Consider the following 25,458-nt stretch of genomic DNA (forward strand, 5'->3'; position numbering starts at 1 on the left):
AGACACCGTTCTGGCGGGGGCTTCCGATCTTGATCTGATTGCCCTCCTGGCCTCAGGGATGTGTTAACAGCCCTTTGGCCTCGGGGCTTGCTGACCCGAGGCTCCGATGCTGAGAGTAGGCCCAGGAGTTCAGGGGTGATCCTGTGCTGTCTTGCCTGTGGGAAGAAGCCGAGCAATTGGGGACTCAATTGGAGGACGCATCCTGGCCAATTTACTTCACGGTGCTGCCGACTGGCTGAAAGATCCTGACACCGTGTAGCTGTATTTCTTTGGAACTTTACAAAGTGTGTGTGTGGTTACACGATCCTGTGGCAGAGGAGTGTGTAACGACTCAACGGCACTCATCAAGTCTGTGGCAGAGACTTTTGAACGAGCTTCACATCGGCTGCTAGGTCAGTGAGAGTGGGCCTATCCGGTGGTTGCTGAATTCAGTGTGGAAACGATCTGTCCACTGGATCTACAAACATACCTGTGATCCGCAAAGCAAGGTACCTGAATCTCCCCTACCCCTCCATCCCTCTGACAGAAATTGTTTAATAAAACCCTTGAAGAAAAGAAACTAAGTGTTTGGTGCAGACATTTGTAAATAACTCTTGAAGGAGGACCCCTAGGAGAGCTTGGTGAACAGTAAGGTAAAGGCAGGCCCAAATCTAATCCAGCAGCTCCTGCGGGGGTAGAGCTACACTCAAAAATCATAATATAAAATGTAACCGCTTGCCGACCAGCCGCCGCAGTTTTACGGCGGCAGGTTGGCTCGGCTGCGCGAAATCACGTAATATTACGTGATTTTGCATTTCAGCCACTAGGGGGCGTGTGAGCTCGTTACAGAGCATGAACCGGGAGCTGTGTGTGACGCTATAACTTTTGTGCAAACCAATTGATAAACGCTTATTGCGTTTTTTTTATGTAAAAATCGTAGAAGAATACGTATCAGCCTAAACTGAGGGAAAAAAATGTTTTTTTATATATTTTTGGGGGGTATTTATTATAGCAAAAAGTAGAAAATATTAATTTTTTTCAAAATTGTCGCTCTATTTTTGTTTATAGCGCAAAAAATAAAAACCGCAGAGGTGATCAAATATCACCAAAAGAAAGCTCTCTTTGTGGGAAAAAAAGGACAGCAATTTTGTTTGGGAGCCACGTCGCACGACCGCGCAATTGTCAGTTAAAGCGACGCAGTGTCGAATCGCAAAAAGTGGCCCAGTCATTGACCAGCAAAATGGTCCGGGCTGAAGTGGTTAAACGGAGTGTATGTGAATGTACTAATGTTAGAGAAGAAGGATAAAGAAACCGCCATATTTTACCAAACTTATCCTGTCTATAATATCATTAGTTGAAAAGGTTAACTGCACTTTCATGGGGGAAAAAATAATATAAAAATAACATTTTTAGCATATACAATTGCCACTCAAGCCATTTTGACTTTTCCTTTTCCATTTTCTGTTAAATTCAATACAATGTGACAACCTCAAAGTATTCTGTGCACAGTTGCTTTACAGAAACCCTCCAAAAATGCTTGTGTGATTGGCTCACTGATTTTCCCAGAAGTCTGCACTAAGATACAATACAGATTTTAGGCATCCTCGGCAACAGAAACTTAATTTTTGGTAAAACACTCCCTAAGTTCACCTTTGGAATAGGTTACATGTTTCACCTGTGTTTAGGGTGAAACATGTAACATGTTCAAGCTCCTGCATTCTCTCCCCGCGATCCCTCTCTTCCTGTGATAGCAGGCGGGGGATCTGTTTTAAAACAGGGTGGCCATGCGGGGCTCCACCCACACAGCCGCGCCATTCATTCATAGAGTTCTGTGAATGAATAAACTATAACTACCTTCGGCCACCGCCGTTGATGACTTGTAGTTCTTAATGAACTTCGAGGGCTGGTGAGCGTCCTCGTAGTTTATTAATCCTTCCTGCAATTCATTCGCTACCTGCCCATATCAGAGGTATGGAAAGACAGTCCACTGATTCTGCAGGATCCTGGTACTGCACCTGTGAGCATTTATTATTTTTAAAAGGTGAACTTATCCTTTAATTACTTTTAAAGGGATGCAAGCACTGCAACTTATCTCATCAGAACACCGAGCATGGGCCAGGAGGTTATAATGAACTAGAGCTCCCCATTCAGAATCAGTAACCGAAGGACATGATGAAACAAACAGCTATTTCTTCAGAACAGAAACAGGTAGGCACCAAATGTTGTTGAAATCCTTGCAATGTACATTTATCACCCCAAAGGGAATTTTTTTTTTTTTTTCTAAACAAATGTGGAGTTACTCTTTAAAATGTATTTAAAACTCAATTATTATTTTTTTCATTTTAGATAAAGTGTATATGGGGCCGATTTATAAAAAAAAGTAGCTTGGCGAATATCTCAACATTCGTGCAAGCACAACATATAATTCCCTTATAACATTCATAACATTTGACCATGAGAGTTAATAGGCTGAGAACATTTGTCCAGCAGAATCTTGTGTAAACTTACCTCCAGCTACATAGTGAATCGGAATATTTACCACTGCTAAATATGACAGCGTCCTCCTGGTTTTTAGACAGATGGCACCCCTAATCAGGAAAGTGGGGGACGAGCACGCGCTTTCCCTACACCCTGAACCATACCAGGCTATATACCCTCAACATTAAAGCGGAGGTTCACCCGTACATGACTCTTTTTCCCCTTAGCTTCATGCTCGTTTTGTCTAGGGGAATCGGCTAGTTGTTTTAAAATATGAGAATATGAGCTGGACTTACCGTTTACGAGATGCATCTTCTCCGCCACTTCCGGGTATGGGCTGCGGGACTGGGCGTTCCTATTTTGATTGACAGTCTTCCGAGAGGCTTCCGACGGTCGCATCCATCGCGTCACGATTTTCCGAAAGAAGCCGAACGTCGGTGCGCAGGCGCAGTATAGAGCTGCACCGACGTTCGGCTTCTTTCGGCTACGAGTGACGCGATGGATGCGACCGTCGGAAGCCTCTCGGAAGACTGTCAATCAAGAAGGAACGCCCGCTCCCGAAGACCCATACCCGGAAGCGACGGAGAAGATGCATCTCGAAAACGGTAAGTACAGCTCATATTTTAAAACAACTAGCCGATTCCCCTAGACAAAACAAGCATTAATCTAAGGGGATTGTTTGAAAAAATAGTTTAATGGGTGAACTCCCGCTTTAAAAGGGGGGGGGGGCATGCAGTTGCAGACAAACACACTGCATTTGCTACCTGCGTTTGAGTATTAGTTTTACATACTGCAGCAGCATCCATGCACGTAGGACACCTCTTAGGCCGGGTACTCACGAGCAAACATGTACGGTGAAACCGGTCCGTCGGACCGTTTTCACCGTACATGCCTGCCAGAGGGCTTCTATACGATGGTTGTACTAACCATCGTACAGAAGTCCGCGCGTAAACACTACGCGGGGCGTGTCCGCGTCGTCGCCGCGACGATGCCGCGGCGATGACGCGGCGACGTGGGCGGGCCTGCCATTTAAAGGCTTCCACGCATGCGTCAAAGTCATTCGACGCATGCGAGGGACGGCGGGCGCTCGGACATGTACGGTAGGTCTGTACTGACGACCGTACATGTCCGAGCGGGCAGGATTCCAGCGGACGGTTTTAAAACACGTCCAGGAATATTTGCCCGCTGGGAAAAGGCCCGGCGGGCAAATGTTTGCTGGAATTCGGCCCGCTCGCGCCTACACACGACCGAACATGTATGCTGAAACTGGCCCGTGGACCAGTTTCAGCATACATGTTTGGTCGTGTGTACGGGGCCTAAGAGGTGATTTATTTTTACAAAGTAAATATATCTTTGCATACTGGTACTGACTAGTGTTCCTGCATTTCCTTTCTCCCTCATGTTCTCTCTCTCACGTAAGCTAAAGAGACTCTAGTGTGGTCAGAGAGCGGCAAACAAGGACACTGTGCAGGCATTTGGTGTGCTCCTTATCAATCGATTATGTCATTGGTTGTTAAGATGCCAGCAGCTAACCTGCATGGTGCCCAAGCTTGTAATGCTCAACAATACAAAACTGTGGTGTTTTGTAAGAAGAAGAAGAAAAAAAAATAAGAAGGTGTGAACCACCCACCTGCTTGTTGACAATTTTTGGGTAAGTCATGGTCTTTTTTTAGACATTTTGCCACAACATCCCTGGAGAACTCTGGCTGAAAAGGGCTTTTTTGGCCATTTTTCTCTTGGGGGTCACAGGAGTGCACTTACATTTGCTCCCCTGTTACCCAGAGTCAGCCTGAGAGTGGGCTACTGCCTGCTGCCAGCTAGAGTGACAGAGATTCTCCAAGAAGGATCACGACCATATTGTTAGGATCCACCCAGATGCCTGATTGACACCTGGCTCCGCCTCTCAGTACACATACATTTTGTATTTATTTTTTATATACACCCCAAACTTTTCCTTTAAGTACTGAGTAGGAAGTGCTTTTCTATGCCCTCAGAAGGTATGCTGGCAGTACATTTAGACTAGGTTCACATCAATGTGGGTGGTGACGCTGTGGGGCCTACACAAATACCGGAAGCCACACCCACCCACACAGAGAAATGCGGGACCCGCAGGCGGGTGCCATTAATCCTAATGGCATGCCCCCACACTGGAAATCGTACCCGCACTGGGCACCTAGGTTCCATCAGGTAAGTCCTTTAAGTGGAGTACTCAATATAAGAGCAAAGAGGGGCTGTAATGAGGAGGAATACCTGTATATAATATAACAGTAGCTTGATAAAGGAGCGCACCTGTGTCTAATTGGCCTACCAGTGACGTCATCAAGCCCGACGCCACGTTCCGGCCCTCACCATCCTGAATCAGCCTGATCCAGGCCTCGTTTTTATCTCTCAGGCTGCAGAGATCATGCTGGCCAAGTTAATTTCCCTTCAGGCAACGACAGCTAGGCGAACGCGCTGCATAGGGACGGGCGCCACGCCAGTATGGATGGACATTACCTCCCTAACTTTGTAAGTGGATAATGCACCTGTATTATTTTAAAATGTTACAGTTCTAACCTAGAGGCACCTGTCTCTCTTTTCTTTGCATTCAAATGAATGGTCTCTCTTGCCCACCCAGACCGCTGTGGCCCGCATGGACGCACAGATGTGAACCTCAACAACTAAGCAATAAATATAGCCATCTTTAGCCAACAAAGCAGGCAGCTCAAGGTCCTTCTAGAAATGCCTGTTGTCAGATGCCTGTTATCAAATGTTATTCATCCAGTTTATTTATTTTTCATGAACTTGGCATACCTATCCACGTTACACTGAAAAAATAAAAAAAATGTCTTGCTGGTGATTAAAACGCACACACACTTCACATACATTTTACATGCCGGTAAGAATTCTAGAACTGCCATAAGGAGTGACTGCTTATGAAGGTGTGCCTATAGTTGTACAAATTAGAATAACCTGACATTTAACTCTACTAGCTGAGGATTACACAAGCCTGGCAGCATTTTTCACATTGTACATGCCAGAAAGGATTCTCAACTATGTCTACAATGCCTTGTCACCTTGTATAAACCTTAGCACTAGGTAAAATGTCAGCATCACTGCATCAGGTCTATATTATCTAAAAGGAAAATCTTTTGAAATTCAAGCTTTATAAAGTAATACATTAGTTAACAGCTGTTCATATGAAACTAAAATCCTGACAATTTATACTCTGGTATAGGCCATATCTGGAGTATTCCATTCAGTTCTGGTCACCAGTCCTCAGAATGGATGTGCTGGAACTGGAGAGAGTCAAAATAAGGGTAACTAAATAAATAAGGGGACTGGAGAACCTAAATTACGACTACAAGCACTAAATGTATTCTCACTGGAAAAAAGACGCTTGAGAGGGCACCTGACAGCAATTTACAAATATCCCAATGGTGATCCAAGCATAGGAAAAAAACAATTCAGCCTCAGGGAGAGGACACGGGGCCACACAATGTGATTGGAGGAGAAGTGGTTTAATCAATAAGGCCCCTTTCACACTGGGGCGGGAGCCGCGGTGGCGGTATAGCGCCGCTAAAAATAGTGGCGCTATACCGTCGGAATTGCTGCGGGATTCGGCCGCTAGTGGTGCGGTATTAACCCCCGCTAGAGGCCGATAAAGGGTTAATACCGTCCGCAATACGCCTCTGCAGAGGCGCAATGCGGGCGGTATTGCCGCGGTTTCCCATTGTTTTAAATGGGAAGGAGCGGTAAAGGAGTGGTATACATACCGCTCCTCTCACCGCTCCAAAGATGCTGCTGACAGGAGATTTTTTTCTCTCCTGCCAGCGCATCGCCTCAGTGTGAAAGCCCTCCGGCTTTCACATTGAGGTTGCTGGGCAGGAGTTTTTCAGGCGGTATAGCAGCGCTATTTTTAGCACTGTACCGCCTCAAAAACTCCTCAGTGTGAAAGGGGTCTTAAGGACCGGGCCTATTTTTCAGACTGTTTACAAGTAAAATAATTTTACAAAAAAATATATATAATGTTTGGGGGTTCTAACACCCTAGAGAATAAAATGGCGGTCGTTGCATCACTTTGTCACACCATATTTGTGCAGTGGTCTTACAAGCGCACTTTTTTTGAAAAAAATACTTATTTTTTTATTAAAAAATAAGACAACTGTAAAGTTAACCCAACTTTTTTTAAATTGTGAAAGATAATGTTATGCCAAGTAAATTTTCAACCTGTCACGATTCAAAATTGCGCCCGCTCGTGGAATGGCGACAAACTTTTACTCTTAAAAATCTCCATAGGCGACATTTAAAAATTTCTACAGGTTACCAGTTTTCAGTTACAGAGCAGGTCTAGGGCTAGAAATATTGCTCACACTCTACCAGTCGCGGTGATACCTCACATGTATGGTTTGAAAAACGTTTTCATATACAGGTGCTACTCACGTATGTGTTTGCTTCTGCGTGTGAGCTCGTCGGGATGGGGCGCTTTAAATCATTTTTTTTCTTATTCAATTTACTTTTTATTTTGACACTGTCCTTTTAAAAAAAAAAAATATTTGGGTCACTTTTATTCCTATTACAAGGAATGTAAACATCCCTTGTAATTGACAAAACGCATGAAAGGACCTCTTAAATATGAGATCTGGGGTCAAAAAGACCTCAGATCTCATATTTAAACTAAATTCAATAAAAAAAAATTATAAAAACAAAATGTTAATTAAAAAAAAAAAAAGTCTCCTTTAAGAGCATTGGGTGGAAGTGACGTTTGATGTCGCTTCCGCCAGTCAATGGTATGGAGCCGAAGTAGGGGCCATCATCCCCTCACTCGGCAGCCAGGCAATCAGGGGAGAGGACGCAATTGTCTCCACTGCTACCACTGGATCCAGTAAGCATGGCAGAAGGGGGGGCCCTCTCCCACCCCCGATAAAAGTGATCTTGTGGTGAATCCGCATAGACCACTTTTATCTGAAAGCGGACCGCCCGATGAAAAAGAAGATACCGGGGTTATGGCAGCTATCTGCTGCCATAACAACGGTATTCCTCTTCAAACAGCCGTCGTATAATGATGGCGGGCGGTCCCCACAAGTGGCGTTTTGCACTGTCAGGGTGATAAAGATGTGGAACTCTCTTCAACAATTGGTGGTGTCAGCGGTGAATATTGATATTTTTAAAAGACTCTCGGACGTGCATCTTAAAGCACAACATACAGGGATATGGGAAATAATTATCAACACTGATACACGTACACCTACACAGGTTGAACTGGATGGACTATTGTCTTTATTCAACCTTTCCTACTAAGCAACTATATAACAATATATAATTTAGGCCCCTTACACATGGAGCAGGCTCCACTGGAGTCCTCCTGCTCAGTGGGGAATCTGTCCTCTGAGCCCTGCTGAGCAGGTGATAGTAGACATAGAAACAACCCACTCTCCTCTATGGGCAGTTGGATGTGAATTAACCGCCTGTCCTTTTACACCTGACTGCTATCCAATCCACTAGATAGATACACATGTCTGTTGAACACCCACCGATCCATAGAGGGGACTGGAGGGTCCAATCAGGTCCGCCTGAAAAACTGACAGGCGGACCCAAACAGTCTGCCCATATGAAAAGGGTCCTGATTAGTTACCCAAGGGATAGAGCTGAAGGTACGTGTCAGAAGCTTATAGATGGTCTCTTGGGTTTTAGATTCTATGGAGCTAGAGTGTGTGAGTTTGTACAGATGTGCCATTTGTTCATCTGAAAACTACAACTCAAGGTCACGCTCCCACTCTCGAATAGTGTCAGTTTGTCATAGTGGGTACAGAACCCAGGAGCTTAAAGAGCTCTGAGATCAGATGAGGTGTAAGCTCCTTGTCTATGAACAACCTCTTGAACGGGGTAAGGGTAGACAGCTCCCTAATAGGACATCAGGGGGTAGCAAAAAAATGGTGCAATTGCTTATGGTGCCACCAATATAAATTTTAACTGCATCAAGAAAAATAGAATGACCAGGATAGTTGTACTCAATGACCTGGTGTCAGATCTCAGATTGAGCTAAACAATATTGTCCCGCCATCTCTGTGGAGAGATCCATGTAACTTCTTGCTGTCAGTTGGAGGTCACACAATATGTACAGCATTGATAATGTACAGCAGTATCAATCACCTAGTTATAATAATTTCTGTACCATTAAGATATTAAACCTAAGATTTAGAACAAAATACTGCTGCTACCCTGTCGCGGTTCTCAGTTACAAGGAACATTTCTTACCATCCAATTAGTGAGAATGCTGCTGTTATCCTCTTCACTGTGTTAATTGTCACCTGTAAAACAAAAATCCTTGCAATTATCAATATTTTCAACATCTGAATTATGTAATTTGTACAGAAAGTATGCAAATATGGATGACAAATCAGAGAGTCTTCCTCCTATACTGTATGTAGGCAGCATACATGTGCAGAGTGTATCAATGTCTTATGCCGTGTACACACGATCGGTTCGTCTGATGAAAACGGTCTGATGGACCGTTTTCATCAGATGAACCGATCGTGTGTGGGCCCCATCGTTTTTTTATCCATCGGTGAAAAAACTAGGAACTTGTTTTAAAATTATCTGATGGTTAAAAAAACGATAGAAAAAAAACGATCGTCTGTGCATCGGTTAAAAATCCACGCATGCTCAGAATCAAGTCGACGCATGGAAGCATTGAACTTCATTTTTCTCAGCACATCATTGTGTTTTAAGTCACCGCGTTCTGACACAATGTTTTTTTTTACTGATGGTGTGTAGGCAAGACTGATGAAAGTCAGCTTCATCGGATATCTGATGAAAAAATCCATCAGACCGTTTTCATCGGATGAACCGATCATGTGTACAGGGCATTAACCACTTAAGCCCCGTACCTTTAGGCAGCTTAATGCCCAGGCCAGGTTTTGCGATTCGGCACTGCGTCGCTTTAACAGACAATTGCGCGGTCGTGCGACGTGGCTCCCAAACAAAATTTCTGTCCTTTTTTCCCCACAAATAGAGCTTTCTTTTGGTGGTATTTGATCACCTCTGCGGTTTTTATTTTTTGCGCTATAAACAAAAATAAAGCGTTTATCGATTGGTTTGCGCAAAATTTATAGCGTTTACAAAATAGGGGATAGTTTTATTGCATTTTTATTAATTATATATTTTTTACTACTAATGGCGGCAATCAGCGATTTTTTTCATGACTGCGACATTATGGCGGACACTTCGGACAATTTTGACACATTTTTGGGACCATTGTCATTTTCACAGCAAAAAATGCATTTAAATTGCATTGTTTACTGTGAAAATGACATTTGAAGTTTGGGAGTTAACCACAGGGGGCGCTGTAGGAGTTAGAGTACACCTAGTGTGTGTTTACAACTGTAGGGGGGTGTGGCTGTAGGACTGACGTCATCGATCGAGTCTCCCTTATATAAGGGATCACTCGATCGATACGCCGCCACAGTGAAGCACGGGGAAGCCCGTTCTTCAGCTCCGGGGAGCGATCGCGACGGAGCAGCTATAAACAAATAGCCGCGCCGTCGTCCCGGGTCGCTCCCCGAGGGAACCTGACCGCCGCATGTAGCGGGGGGGTTCCCGATTGGACCCCCGACCCGCGGAAAGGCAAGGACGTACATGTACGCCCATTTGCCTGTACGTGCCATTCTGTGGACGTACATATACATGCGGCCGTCGGGAAGTGGTTAAGAAAGTAATACAACAGTAAAATAATGTATTACATACAGTAAGTATACAGTGAATAAAATAAGTATTTAACACGTCACCATTATTCTAGGTAAATATATTTCTAAAGGTACTATTGACATGAAATGTTCATCACATGTCGGAAACAACCCATACATACAAAGAAACCAAAACAAATAAGTTCAACATTTAAGTTATGTGTAATAAAATGGAATGACACAGGGAAAAGGTGAGGTGCAAAAAGGCATGGAAAGCAAAGACACCAGCTGAAATCTATCAGTGCAAATTAATATTAGCTGGTGCTTTCTCAACTGATGGCCTATAAAAAGGTGTGTCATTACCAAGGTGTCACACAAGAAACATCTCATGATGGGTAAAAGCAAAGAGCTCTCTCAAGACATTTGCAAACGTATTGTTGAAAAACATACTGCTGGCAATGGTTGAAGAAAAGGATTTCTAAACTTCTGAATGTTCCAGTGAGCACTGTTGGGGCCATAATCCGAAATTGGAAAGAATATAATTTCACCATATACAGGCCATGACCAGGTGTTCCTTGCAAGATTTCTGACAGAGGAGTTAACAGAATTATGAAAACAGTTGTCCAAGAGCCAAGGACCACTTTTGGAGAGCTTCAAAAAGACCTAGAATTAGCAGGTACAATTGTTTCAAAGAAAACAATAAGTATTGCACTCAACCACCATGGCCTATATGCATGCTCACCATGCAACACTCCTTTGCTGTGCAACATTTAGACATGCCTGTAAAATACTGGGAGAATATCGTCTGGTCAGATGAGACCAAAATTGAACTCTTTGGATGCCATAATATACACCATGGTTGGAGGTCAAAGCCCAGCAGTGCATCAGAGAGGATTTGCAGAGGAGTCTCCAGCAGGAGGGAATAGCTTGTCCTTACTAATAAAGGCTTATATTCTGTGGACATGAGGTGAGAGTTCTGTGAGCACTGAGGTGTTAGTGGTGGTGCATAGACTCTGTGAAGCCATATTAAAGGGTTTGTAAAGAATTTTTATTTATTTTTTAAATAACAAACATGTTATACTTACCTCCACTGTGCAGCTCGTTTTGCACAGAGTGGCCCCGATCCCTCGCGAGAGCTCCCTCGCATTGTGTGGAGTCCTTGCGGGCACTCTTCCGTGATACAGCAAGCTCGCTGTATCACTGGGGCCCGCCCCTCGGTGCGCTGCATCATTGGATGTGATTGACAGCAGCACTCTCATCCGCTCCATCCGCTCTAGCCAATCACCGGCCAGGCTGAGCGGCGAAGAGGACATCGGGGCCAAGCGCGGGACTTTCGAGGGGTCAGGTAAGTATAACGGGGGGCCGGTATAGTCGGAAGTTTTTTCACCTTAATGCATAGAATGCATTAAGATGAAAAAACTTTTACCTTTACAACCCCTTTAAGAAGTTTATTGGATTTGCACATTGAAGGACTGCCCATTAATAACAGTGTTTATATTTGGATTTTAATCACTATTGGACTATATTATCATTTCTATTGAATTGGGAATTGATTATTTTAGGATTATTGATTGCTTGCAGTGAGCTGTGCTTGTGCAGCTTACTGTATAGGGGCGGACAGGCAGAAAAGGTAGCTTTAACCACTTCAGCCCCGGACCATTTGTCAGCTTAAAGGGTTAGTAAATTAATTTTTTTTCCCTTTAAAATAACAAACATGTGATACCTCCACTGTGCAGTTCGTTTTGCACAGTGTCCCTGATCCACGTCTTCTGGGGTCCCTCGGCGGCTTTCTCTGTCCTCCCCGCAATTACTAACCACAGTCATGCGAGAGCTCGCATGGTGGTGAGTAATTGCGGGCGTGCTCCTGTGATACAGCGAGCGGCCATAGCCACTCACTGTATCACTCGGCCACACCCCTCGGCACGCCGCATCACTGGATGTGATCGACAGCAGCGCCAGCCAATGGCTGGCGCTGCTCTCAATCCATCCGCTCTAGCCAATCAGCGGCCAGGCTGAGCGGCGAACAGGATCTCGGGACCGCGCGGGACTTTCAAGGGGTCAGGTAAGTATAACGGGGGGGCGGCATTATAAGATGTTTTTTCACCTTAATGCATAGATTGCATCAAGGTGAAATTTTTTTTTACTTTACAACTCCTTTAAAGACCAGAGGTCTTTTTGCGATTCGGCACTGCGTCGCTTTAACTGACAATTTTGCGGACGTGGCTCCCAAACAAAATTGACATCCTTCTTTTCCCACAAATAGAGCTTTCTATTGGTGGTATTTGATCACCTTTGCGGTTTTTATTCTTTGCGCTATAAACACAAATAGAGCGTCAATTTTGGAAAAAAGCTATATTTTTAACTTTTTGCTATCCCCCAAAAATATATATATAAAAAAAAAAATTCCTCAGTTTAGGCCGCTACGTATTCTTCTACATATTTTTGGTAAAAAAAAAAAAAAACGCAATAAGCGTTTATTGATCGGTTTGCACAAAAGTTATAGCGTTTACAAAATAGTAGATAGTTTTATAGCATTTTTATTAATATTTTTTTTTTTACTAGTAATGGCGGCGATCAGGTGACATTATGGTGGACACATCAGACACTTTTGACACATTTTTGGGACAGTTGTTATTTTTACACCGATCAGTGCTATAAAAATGCACCGATTACTGTGAAAATGACACTGGCAGTAAAGGGGTTAACCACTAGGTGGCGCTGTAGGGGTTAAGTGTGCCCTAGTGAGTGATTCTTACTGATAGGGGGGTGGGCTACACATAACAAGACAGTGATCACTGCTTCCGATTACAGGAAGCGGTGATCACTGTCATTGCCACTAGGCAGAGCAAGGAGATGCTTGTTTACATCAGCATCTCCCCGTTCTTCCTTACCATGAGACGATTGCGGGTATCCCTGTGGCGATCGAGTGGGGGCACGCGCTGATGTCGGTGCGTGCGCGTCCACAATGCCGCGATCCTTCTGCTTATCCGAGCCATGCTGTCGACGTATATCGTTGTGCGCTGGTCAGCAAGCAGTTAAAGCAGAAGAGACAGAGCATTGGCTCTTCTGCATTAAAAATCCTGCCTGTTCATCCATTTTCATTGTGGAGCCTAAAGTTCCACTTCAAATAAAGAAGAAACAATAAGTACAGTCAGTGCCGGGCATAGGCGTGCGCCAGGTGTGCCCAAGCACACCCTAATCACCCTGTGCAGAACAGATTCCCCCTACTGACCTGGCTCCGTCCTTCCCCCCACAGCACTTCCGACTTCCCTCCTCTCCCACCGGTTGTTACTTTGGATGTTTTAGGATGTGTGGGGGAAGGGGCCAGTAAATTTGCCATTTACTGGCCCCTTCCCTTTCTGAATGAACATAGTGAGTGATCGGTAGAGTGTGTTTGAGCTTTGGGGTGCACACCCTAATGCCAAAGGCTGCGCACACCTATGGTGCCGGGACAAGGTAATCTAGAACCCAGGGCAAAGATACCAACTGGCGCCCCTCCCCACCCCCAAAATGTATGAGCATTATGTATCGGCAAAAATCTCTTCACTCACCCCCTAAAATCTGAGCATTATTTTTCACACGTATCCCCTAAGCATAAATTCCCTTTGCAAGCCAAAATACTCCCCAAAGAAAAATGTACCCTCTTCCAGTACAAATTTCCCTCCCAGCTCAAATCATCTCCCTCTACAAATCCTGCCTTCTAGCACAAATCCTTTACCCCCAAATTGTCCCTTTGTATATGAATCCTCTACCCCCAACAAATCCCCTACTCCCATCACAAATCCCAAAATGTTTCCTACTAGCACAACCCCCCCCAAACATACCCCTTCCTAACTCAAATATATCTTCCAAGCTCAGCCCCCCCCCCCCTCCAAAGAAAATCCCCACTGTACTCAGGGCAGCTGCCCCTCCTACCCACCCCCTGTCATGCCCCTGGGTACAGTTAACTAATAAATAGCCAATGAAGAGTTTTATTCTGATAGATAGTGGAATGCCCACAGCCTGTTTTTGGCTGCTGTCTAAACGTGTTTTTTGTGGCAGTGGATTTTTAAAAAGATGTAATGACTCAAAAGGCAAAAACAAGATTATATTCCACACTAGGATTTTATAGGGTAGAGCAGGTAGGAAATTGTCCTAATGTACAGAAGGCTGTACCTGATGGCACATGGTGGGGGACAGTCAACTTATTCCCAGTAAAAGAAGCCTCTACAGTTGCCTATAGCACTAGACCTGTGAGGCATCGGGACAGTTATAATGCCATCTATAAAGAAGTGAGAACACGTGCAGAGTCGGGAGGAACACACAGATGTCCATAAACCATTAAGGTACCACAGTGATTTATGTCTATCTATGTCTCCAGAGTTATGTGTGACAGTTTATTGGCCATTACGAGACTAGCTGCTGGGCAGAAATATTATTCCTTTATATCAGCACATGTTCATCGTAGCAATATCATGATTACCAATTAGTACCAATAATAATTTGTCTCATCTGTACTATATATATCACACCCTTTCTCAGACTCAAAGAGACAAAATAATTTATTGTAAAAACTTAAACAATCATAGGTGGAAGCCCACAAGAGGAAAAATCTAAATGAGAACATTTTGGTCATATTAGAGTCAAAAGCTTTTGTTCATTGCAAATGATGGGAATTATTTTAGTCATTTTGGGCCAGATTCACAGCGGAGATACTCCGTCGTATCTCAGATACTCCGTCGTATCTCTCAGAGTATCTATGCGACTGATTCATAGAATCAGTTACGCATAGATATCTCTAAGATCCGACAGGTGTAATTGTTTTACACTGTCGGATCTTAGGATGCAGTACCGCGGCCGCCGCTGGGGGGAGTTTGCGTCGTAAACCAGCGTCGGGTATGCAAATTAGGAGTTACGGCGATCCACAACGGTTTTTCGCGTTCGCTACGTCGCCGCTAGTCTAGTTTCCCGTCGCAAAGTTAGTCGTCGTTTTGGGTGCCTTAACTTTAGTCATTAATCATATTGCTGTCTAAAGTATGGCCGTCGTTCCCGCTTCGAAATTTAAAATTTCACGTCGTTTGCGTAACACGTCCGGGAATACGGAAGTACGCTACGCGCGTCGCCGTTCGAAAAAATGACATCAATTCGCGCAAAGCATGGCGGGAGTTAAGAAACGGAGCATGCGCAGTAGGTCCGGCGCGGGAGCGCGCCTAATTTAAATGTTAGCCGCCCATTCGATTTGGACCGCCTTGCGCCGCACGTATTTACGATACACCGCCGCAAGTTTCTAGGTAAGTGCTTTGTGGATCTGGCACTAAAACTGAAAACTTGCGGCGGTGTAACGTAAACAGCTTACGTTACACCGGCGCTAATGTACCTGAATCTGGCCCCCTATTTCTACCATTAAAAGTTTGAGTTCTTTATTAAAGATGAACTACAGCGATCATATATTTTGCATACTTGCATTGGGCCAGCTTGACACAGTGTAAGAATGCATATGTGATACCTGGCTGGGGGAGCTGTAAATCATTGAGAAGGCCTGTAATCTTTTTAGGGCAGGGGTGTCAAACTCAATTTCATTGTGGGCCGCATGAGCATTATGATTGCCCTCAAAAGGTCCGGCTGTATCTGTATGATTAGATGTCCAGCGCATCCCCTTCCCTTACATTAGATGTCAAGAGCCACCCCATTATTAGAAGTTGAGTTCCCCACTCTCCCCTTACAATACAGTGCACCTCCCTTTCTTTATGCTGCTGCTGGGAAGAAGCTGGATGCATAGCTTGAAGGCAAAAAGGAAGGGTCTGGAGGAGGACCAGAGGAGGGCTGGAGCTCTCCTGCAGCTGCAGGAGAGGTGCGAGGGCCACATGAAATCGCCTGGAGGGCCGGATTCGGCCTGCGGGCCTTGTGTTTGATACCTGTGTTTTAAGGGGATGTGCCGAGCAGCTGCCCTTCGGCATTGTAACCACTTGGCATGACTAAGATTCAGAGAATGCCTTGCATCCCTAAATGAATGCAAAGCATTTTGTAATTGAATGAGGTGGGAAAGAAGGATAGTGACACCACGATCTCCAACTGATCCAAACAACCAAATTCCAAGTTTCCTATCCCACCTCCCCTCACACCATTATGTAAATAAAAAAATCTTGATTGATATCAAACTTGTCAAATTTGCTTTGAATCTAGGAGCCAGTTAAAAACTTTGCTATGGGACATTTAGACACGGAGCTGTGGTCCGGCCTCGCCCCTTCTCTCTCCTCATTGGCTCTCTGACCTTGATTGAAAGAAGTGGGACCCAATGAGAAGGGAGAGTCCTGACCAGCCAAGTATCTCAGCTGGATCGAGACAAGCCTGTGGTAAGTATTGCGGGGCTGATGCACAGTGAAGGCTTTTTATCTTAATGCATAGACTGCATTAAGATAAAAAACCTTCTGCCTTTACAACCACTTTAAAGGTGAAGTATAGCCAAAGTTCATTTGGCTGTACTTCTATGGATGACAAGAGTGCACTCATGTGACCAATTTTCAGCAGAGAGCAGGCTGAAGTCCACTCTCTGCTGATGTCACAGAAGTCAGTCCAGGCACCGAGTCATCACGACAATAAAGTCTGGATCTTCCAGGTGTCTGGACTGACACCCAGCTCTCAGCAAACTGCTGAGAGCCTGAGCTGGCAGCCCCGCTCCCTCAACAGCCCAGTGCTCCAGTGAGCGAGGAGGGGGCAGAGTTGTGACTGACAATCAGCAGCTCTCTGCTCGGGGACTTGTCAGAACCGAGCGATTGGCAGTGTTTGATCGCTCGGTTCTCAGTGCAGAGGTGTCGGGAGACAGATGCAGCATTACTCTTACCTGAACCCGATCCAATCCAGCAACGTGCACAAGAGCTGTCTCCAAACTTTCAATTTAGATCAATTTGATTTAATTTAATTCAATCTGATTTAAATTAAATGTATTTATTTATTTATTTATTTAATTAATTAATTAACTTTCATCAATTTAAATTGAATTGATTTATCGTATGTATTTTTTTTTTTTTTACAATATATAGATTTTTTATTTTATTTTCTCCTTTTTCGTTTGTTAAAATTTTTTGCTGGCTGAGAAGTAACTTTAACTGTAGTTTTGTTAGCAGTGGGCACAAGTATCTGCTGCCTATTGTGATCTCCAAATTGGAAACTGATCATTGCTGGTGTCAGCAGCGGCTGCCATGGCTCTGCCTCTACCCACCGCCCAGCTGTAAGTCTGTGGCTGGAAGTTGGTGCACACACTGCACTTTCACTGTGCCAATCCTGTTACTCAATATGTGTGAGTGAGATATTGAGAGACAGGATTCGGAAGGGGAACAGCTAAATATGCTTGAGGTCGATGAATTTGCCCTGCCACCTTGTGATCTATCCAATCCCTGCTTTGGCTGCCTCAGCAGCCGCACAGCAGGGATTGGACATATCACATGAATTTCTTTTCAGAAATATTTGACAGATGTGGAGGAGACAATATGTCACCTCTTCACCACCTGTTTTAAAACCCTAAATGATTCATTAACCCCATCACAACCACGTGCATTCCACTTGGTTGCGGGAAAATTGCAGCACAAACCTTTTGGTTGCATTTGGTAGTGCCCACCAAATGGTGGCTCGGTGTAACAAGGTCCCGCCCCCCTAGACCGGCTCGTGTGATAGGCGGATCACTGAATCAATCTACTATAACACAAGGCGGTCTAGGGTGGTGGGACTTTGTTACACCGAGCCACTGAACAACAGACCCAGCTCCGTAACACACAGCGAGAGATGTCCGCTGTGTGTGTGTGATACACACGAGGAGGAGACCACTGCAGCTTCAGCTCAAAGTGGCGCCACGGCAGTCCAGCCCTGCCGCTCTGTGTCCTCCGGCTGACAGTTTCCTGGCTGATCGCTTCAGCCAGGAAATGGTCAGCCTGCTCCATCCCTGCACCCCACTCGCCCTGCACTAAATTACACTCGCAAAATGGGAGCAGGCTAGTGGAATTTTTGAGGGCTGGGGTACATCATACCCCTACCCATTCACCTGGGGGGAACAAAATAATAAAACATACTAGACAGATTTTTAAAGTAATTTATTAGACAGCACCGGGGGTCTCTTCCGACTTCTCTGCTCTCTCCGGCCTCGTCTCCTGCTCTGCGGTTCTTCTCCCGTTTCCGGTGTCTTCTCCTGGGCTCCTCCACTATTTTCTGCTCTTTTGCCCGCTCTTTTGCTAACCGTTACCTGCCCTTCTCCGTTGTCTTCTTCCCTCTTCTCTTCTTCCAATGTTGACTCGACGCTCTCTACCGCTTTAATGCCCTGTGCGCAGTGCGTAACGACTTATATAGGCATGGTCATCGGGTGATGTTATCTGGTGACCCCGCCCATTATGACATCACGTCCCATCATGCCCGGTGACCATGCCCCATGCCTATATAAATCGATGCGCACCGCACACATGGCATTACAGCGGGAGAGAGTGTTGTGTCAACATCGGAAATAGAGAAGAGGGTAGAAGACGGAGACCGGGCAACCGCTAGCAAAAGAGCGGGCGAAAGAGCAGAAGATATCGGAGGAGCCCGGCAAAAGAAATCGAAGAGCGGGTGAAGATACCGGAGAGCAGTAAAAGAGACCGGAGAAGTCATAAGAGACCCCCGAAGTCAGAAAAGACCCCCAAAGTTGGAAGAGAACACCGGAGATGCCTAATAAATTACTTTAAAAAACTTTGTAGTGTGTCTTTTTTTATTGACACTTTTTTCCCCAGGTGAATGGGTAGGGATACGATGTACCCCATACTCATTCACATAGGGTGGGGGGCCAGATCTGGGGGCCCACTTATTAAAGGGAGCTCCCAGATTCTGATAAGCCCCTCGCCCGCAGACCCCGACAACCAATGGCCAGAGTTGTCGGGAAAAGGCTTTTGTCCTCATCAACATGGGGACAAGGTGCTTTAGGGTAGGGGGGCCGCAGGGTGCCTCTTGCCCCAAAGCAGCCTGTAACAGGATGACCCGTGACACCCAGAGACTTTGTGAGGATGGGGGATACTCTTGTGTCAGCGTCACTGATAACTCTTGGGTCTGAGTCCACCCTGTGCCCTTTGGGCATGGGGTGGCAAGTGAATCATAATTCATGTATTACATGAGATGGGACATTAATAATAGTTCATATTGCAGGATGTCTTGAGATATCACAAGTTGTTGGCTTATTCAATGTGGGGACACATTCTTTTGAAAGGTGTTAATTGCATAGACTCCTAAGATATTCCATTAACCATTGTGTAAGGCGGTAGAGGTGTTAATTCAGGTCTGCTCCCAGACCTCTAATTATGTATGCTAAATACTGTTTATGTGTGGAATGTACTTTTCGGAGACAGAACGTCTGCCTAGGGAACTCAGTGGGTGATGGTGTTTTGTAGACATGTGCACAGTTTTTTTTTTCGTATTATTTTGTTCCGTTTCGTATCGTTCCGTAGGTTCGTTTCCGTTCGTTTTTCGTAAGATGCCCGTTTTCCTGTTCGTACCCGTTCGTTTTTCGTACGACGCGATTTTTTCGTATTCCGATCGTTTCGTATTTTGGTTACCGTTTTATTTTCGTACATGCGGGATGGTTCGTTATTCTGTTTAATTCATGTTCGTTACTTGTTAGACAATAATTTTCGTGAATTTTCGTCATTTTGTACTTTCGTAAATATATTGCGGGATTCGCGGCACTTTCAACACGCGGCTCATCCATATTAACTATTGTTAAGCCCCATACACTTGGTCAGACTTTTTTAACAACAAACATAAAAACGATCGTTTTTCCGAACGTTCGTTCGTTTTTAAACTCCATCAGAAAACCATTTTTGGGTTCCAGGTTCAAAACTCTGGCCAACTGATCTCCCTTCAAACGATGACATCTATAACAAAAGATTTGCATTCTGTATTTTTTTTTAATCCTTTTTCTGTTCGTATGTTCATATGACATCTATAACAAAAGATTTGCATTCTGTATTTTGAAACCAAATTCCGAACAGAAAAAAGGAATTCAAAATACAGAATGCAAATCTTTTGTTATAGATGTCATATGAACATACAAACAGAAAAGGTATTCAAACAAAATACAGAATGCAAATCTTTTGTTATAGATGTCATTTTCGTTCTTTTGCCGTTTTCGCTTTGTCGTATTTTCGTCGGATCGTTCGTTCGTATTTGCGGTTGTTCGTTATGCGGCTCATTCGTAATCCCGTCGTTTTCGTATTTTGGTGCTTTCATTTTTTCGTATGTACACATTATTCCGCGGGTACGAAAATGAACATTTTCGTACGAAAATGACATTCGTACGAACGGGAATGCACATATCTAGTGTTTTGTTTGTTATGCTGTTAATGAAGGAATGTGCAGTGATTAGATAATGATAATTATAGGCCGGCGCCGACACGTCTAGAATGTTTAGTAATTAGCCTTAGTGTGTGATTAGGGGTGGTGGAGATCTCATTGTCCCTTTGAATACTGTCACATGATTGAAACTGTATAAAATCTGAGAAGAAACCATTAAAAAGTTAGTTCATATTTTGACGCAGTAACAGAGCTTGTCAGTCTCGTTATTGAGGGAATTCTTATGGAATGGATCGGGTCTGCCTATTGGTTGTAGTGTCGATAAGCTGTCTTGGATGGGATGGAAGGTCGTAAACGGTGGTGACCGTTACACAGCCAACCCCCATGTTGAGGGCATGTGGCCCGGTAAGGTTCCCAGTGTGAGATAAATTCCTTTTACTGCTGCTGTAATCACATGTCGGATGTCAAAAGTCGGATGGTAAGGACAAGGATCCTACTTTGATTCGACTTCAATGATATTCAAAGGGCTGAAGTAGGATCAAAGTCGGACCAAAGTAGTACAGGGAACATTTTCAAAGTCGGACCGACATATGTCGGACCAGTTAAGACAGCTCTCATAGGGAAACATTGATTTTCACACGTCATGCGACATGAGCTCCCAATGTCGGAGCGTTTGTCGGACCAGTGTGAACCCAGCCTTATTGTCAAAGTTTAATTGAACAAGCTGAAGTTAGAAGCTGATTGGCTACCATGTACAGCTGCACTCAGATGTTGCACCAGTTTTAGTAAATCTTCCCCACATCTTTTAGCTGTAATGTTTAGCTAAGATGTCAGAAACATTTCTTCTACCTGATGCAGATCACTGATAGCGAGATGCCACAACATGGAGAAGGAGCACATAATGGTTCAGACTAGGAAGCAGTAAAGATGCATTTATGCCGCTAAGTGTGAGCTTGGTTCCCAGCTGTACCAGGCATTATCACTTCAAGTAGCAAATGAATCTCACTGGAAGACAAGACACTATTCAAAGCTAATTGACATTTGGAAAATTACCACTATAATGCACAAAGTGTCTGTCTGGGCCACGTGGAGCTTTCCAACAAAAGGTCAATTGTTTCTTGCTCATTTTATACATTAAGATGAACCCCCAAAGTCACAGGGGCTGTAATAAGCTACCTGACTTTATCCTACAAGTTGTGAACTTTTACATTTATTTGAGGCTGTGAAATAAATGAATGCTCTACATTAAGATAGTATTTATTGGCAGGCATTAGAGCACAAGTGGATGACATTCTATGTAATTAGGGTGTCACTGAGGTCAGGTAGATTTTAAGATGTTAATTAAATAGGCAAACATTCTGCAAAAATGGTTATCTGACTTGGTAGTCAGTACAAAAATGTATTAACACAGAGCTTAAAAAACAAAAACAATATGTTTAACCACTTGCCGACCGGCTCACGCCAACATACAGTTGCAAAGTGGTTCATTCCCACAAAACGCCATATGGGCACGTCTGTACCTTTAAGGGCGATAGCAGGTACACATGCCCGATGCACGGCAGGGGAAACTGATGTGCGTAACCAAAAGCAGGAACACACAGATTCTACCATCCTAGCTGATCAAGTTGGTACTGATTGTTTAAGTCACCTTACTACTGTAAGTGGGACACACATAAAATTGAAATTGGTCCGGTTTATCCTGCACTCATTCAGCAAAATTATGTAATACACTGTATATAATAAAATAAAATGAATACTATAAATTAAGTTTAATTTGATTATATTTGCCTTTCCTGGTCCCTCTCCCCTTATCAACATGATAAAAAAAAATCTATACCTATTTTAGACCTAGTGTTGCCACCACTGGTCTTATGTGCTTTTTTAAGCAATGCAGGGTTAGTGGAAGGGACCGGAGTCGTAGATTGCCTCTTGAAAACATCACTGCCTCAGTACTTATCTTAAAGTGGTTGTAAACCTCAGTCACGGAATCTGAGTAAAGCCTGCATATCTGTAGTGTTTACTTATCGCTTTCCAAAGCTCTAAGTGTTGTTTCTCTCTGGTGCTCCGTTCCTCTGTTATCAGCATGTCTCACTTCTTCCAAGTTTCCCGACACATGACATCAATTTGTGTCAGCAGTTTTGCTGTGTGTGCAGGGGGGTGTGCTCCTTTCCTCCAATCAGCTCTTGCACACTGTAACTGCAGATGAAGAAAGATTTTACCATGATCTACCCTTTTAGAGGGGTGTAGGGAAGAGATCACTGCAGATAAAACAAATAAAACCTGTGTATGAGGATTTGTTTCATCTCAGTGTATCAACTGCGGCTATTCACTTCACTGGGTATATGTGAGGATTTACAAACCCTTTAAGCCCCCATTCACAGAGCTAAGGATAGCTCTGAGGAGGGGGTTATGTACACTGACACGCATTAGAGGATGTTGCCTATGGCTAGAGTTGTTGCTGTTCCATATTACTGCCTTTTATTTATGTTTGTGAATATTTAACAATTTTTCTTGAATACATTTTTATTGTGCTAATGCATCAGGTGTTTGCATATTTTTTTTTATTTTTGTAGTTTTTGAAGATGACCTGATCTGAAGAGAGCTGCATCGACTGAGCAATACCCATTGAGAGTTTGAGCAGTACCTTGATTGAGCGAGGAGTGTTTGGACTATTGTGTTGAATGGCTAATATGTCCTAAAGTGGAGGTTCACCCTAAAACAATTATATAACATTACATGCAGCATACTAGCGACATGTACAGTATGCTGGTATTTTTTTTTTTCGCCGTACATACAGTTTAATTGTTATTTTCCCCCCGGCTTCCGGGTTCTGATTCTCGCGGGACTGGGCGTTCCTATTGAGAGCTTAGATGATTCATGTCTGGTGAAAAACTTCTCATGGCGCATAAGGCGCGTCACCAGTTTTCTGTAAATAGCCGACCTGCGAGTATGCTATACCATCGTGTAGAGCTGACTGCGCAGGCGCCATATAGAGCCGACTCGCAGGTCGGCTATTTACGGAAAACTGGTGATGCGCTTTATGCGCCATGGGAAGTTTTTCAACAGACGTCAATCATCTAAGCTCTCAATAGGAACGCCCAGTCCCGTGGGAATCAGAACCCGGAAGCTGGGGGGAAAACAACAATTAAACGGTATGTACGGCGGAAAAAAAAAATACCAGCATACTGTACATGTCGTTAGTATGCTGGATGTAATGTTATATAATTGTTTTAGGGTGAGCCTCCACTTCAAAGGAGCTGCAAGAGCAGAAGGTATTTTATCTTAAAGGTTTTTTTTTGTTTGTTTGTTTTTTTAATAACAAACATGTCATACTTACCTCCACTGTGCAGTTTGTTTTGCACAGAGTGGCCCCGATCCTTGTCTTCTGGGGTCCCTCAGCAGCTGTCTCAGCTCCTCCCTGCAAGAGCTAACCCCCTGCTGGGAAGCGCTCTCCCAGGGGGGTTAGCTTGCGGGCACGCTCCCGTGTGATACAGTGGTGGCCATAGCCGCCAAGTGTATCACTCGGCTCCACCCCCCGGCGTGCCTCGTCATTGATTTGATTGACAGCAGCGGGAACCAATGGCTACACTACTATCAATCATCCAATGAAGAGCCGAGAACAGCCGAGAAGACTGGGCCGAGAAGCCAGCGTGTTCACGACGCAGGACTTTCGAGGGCCCAGGTAAGTAAACAGGGGGGGCTGGGAGGCTTGTAAGCATCGGATGTTTTTTCACCTTAATGCATAGGATGCATTAAGGTGAAAAAACGTGAAGCTTTACAACCCCTTTAATGCATTCTATGCATTAAGATAAAAAAAAAACTTTTGTGTGCAGCAGCCACCCCAGCAACCCCTAATTACTTACCTGAGCCCCATCTCTCTCCAGCGATGTCCACGAATGTCTAAGTTGTCCAGGACACTTCTTCTGATTGGCTGAGATACATCAGCGGCTCCATCAGCTGTCAATCAAAGTCAGCCAGCCAATCCAGGGAGAGAGGGACGGGGCAAGGTCAGGGCTCAGTGTCTGAATAGACACACACAGCTGTGATTCGTCTCCAGTGCCCCCATAGGAAGCTACTGACTGTGGGGGCCATCAATAGGAGGAAGGGGCTAGGAGCAGCAAAGAGTGACCCGAGGAGAGGAGGATTTGGGCTGCTCTGTGCAAAACCAACTGCACAGAGGAGGCAAGTATAACATGTTTGTTATTTATTTATTATATTTTTTTTTAAACATGACTTTACAATAACTTTAATCTTAGTCTTTAAATGTTTTGTTTTTTTTTCCATGTAAGTAGAAGGTGCAGGTTATTGAGGTTTCTATGCCATATAGTCTTATTCTGAGCACTAAAAATTGCTTGCTTTTTCAATTACCCACCTACCTTAAAGCAGAACTTCACTGTTAAATAAGAGAAGTGTCGCTTTATGCCCACCTCCCCCTCTTCTGTTTTTTGGCACTTTTTTGGGGGGTGGGGGGATGGGAGTGGGTACTTGGTGTGGACAGGTACCAGCTCCCACTTCCATGGCGATCCATTGGTAGTTCTCCCCCACACCCCCACCCCCACAACCTTCTGGAACATATCACAGGTCAAAAAAGGCTGCAAGACCATTTACGAAGCACAGCACAGTCAGTTGTGGAGCTGCAAGAAATCACAGCCGGCTGCCTACAGTCAGGCGCTGGAACACGAAGATTGGCAAAGGAGCAGTTTGGGTGTGCACGGTGCTAGACCCTTGATCAGTCCCTTTATAAAATGTCAGCAGCTACAATATTTGTAGCTGTCGACTTTCAGTTTTTTTAAATACAGGGCGAAGAGGCACTTTAATAAAATTCACAAAAAACAAACCTTCCTAATCTGCAAAACAGATGGTACATAAAAGTATACAGCATAACAAGTTCTTCAAACTGCCTCCGCCAGTCATTATCCTTCATTGCCCGTGAGCTGAACCAAGGCTGCTGCTCCAGTTGGATGTGTTCCATGTCCCCTATGTTTACTTTATAAACGTGACTTTTTATACAGTATGTTTACAGTATGTTCTATTAAAGAAATTCAAAAGTACA

General features: G+C 44.3%; 1 protein-coding gene across 1 annotated transcript in view; it reads right to left on the minus strand.

Moving 5' to 3' along the window:
• LOC120927438 (cyclic AMP receptor-like protein A) overlaps positions 1–25,458 on the minus strand; it is a 712,728-nt gene that overhangs the window by 654,661 nt on the left and 32,609 nt on the right. Inside the window, exon 2 of the mRNA XM_040338115.1 lies at positions 8,695–8,747. Coding sequence (XP_040194049.1) covers positions 8,695–8,747 — 53 coding nt within the window. The remainder of the gene's footprint in view (positions 1–8,694; positions 8,748–25,458) is intronic.

This window comes from Rana temporaria, chromosome 2 (assembly GCF_905171775.1).
Source record: "Rana temporaria chromosome 2, aRanTem1.1, whole genome shotgun sequence".
Taxonomy (NCBI): Eukaryota; Metazoa; Chordata; class Amphibia; order Anura; family Ranidae; genus Rana; species Rana temporaria.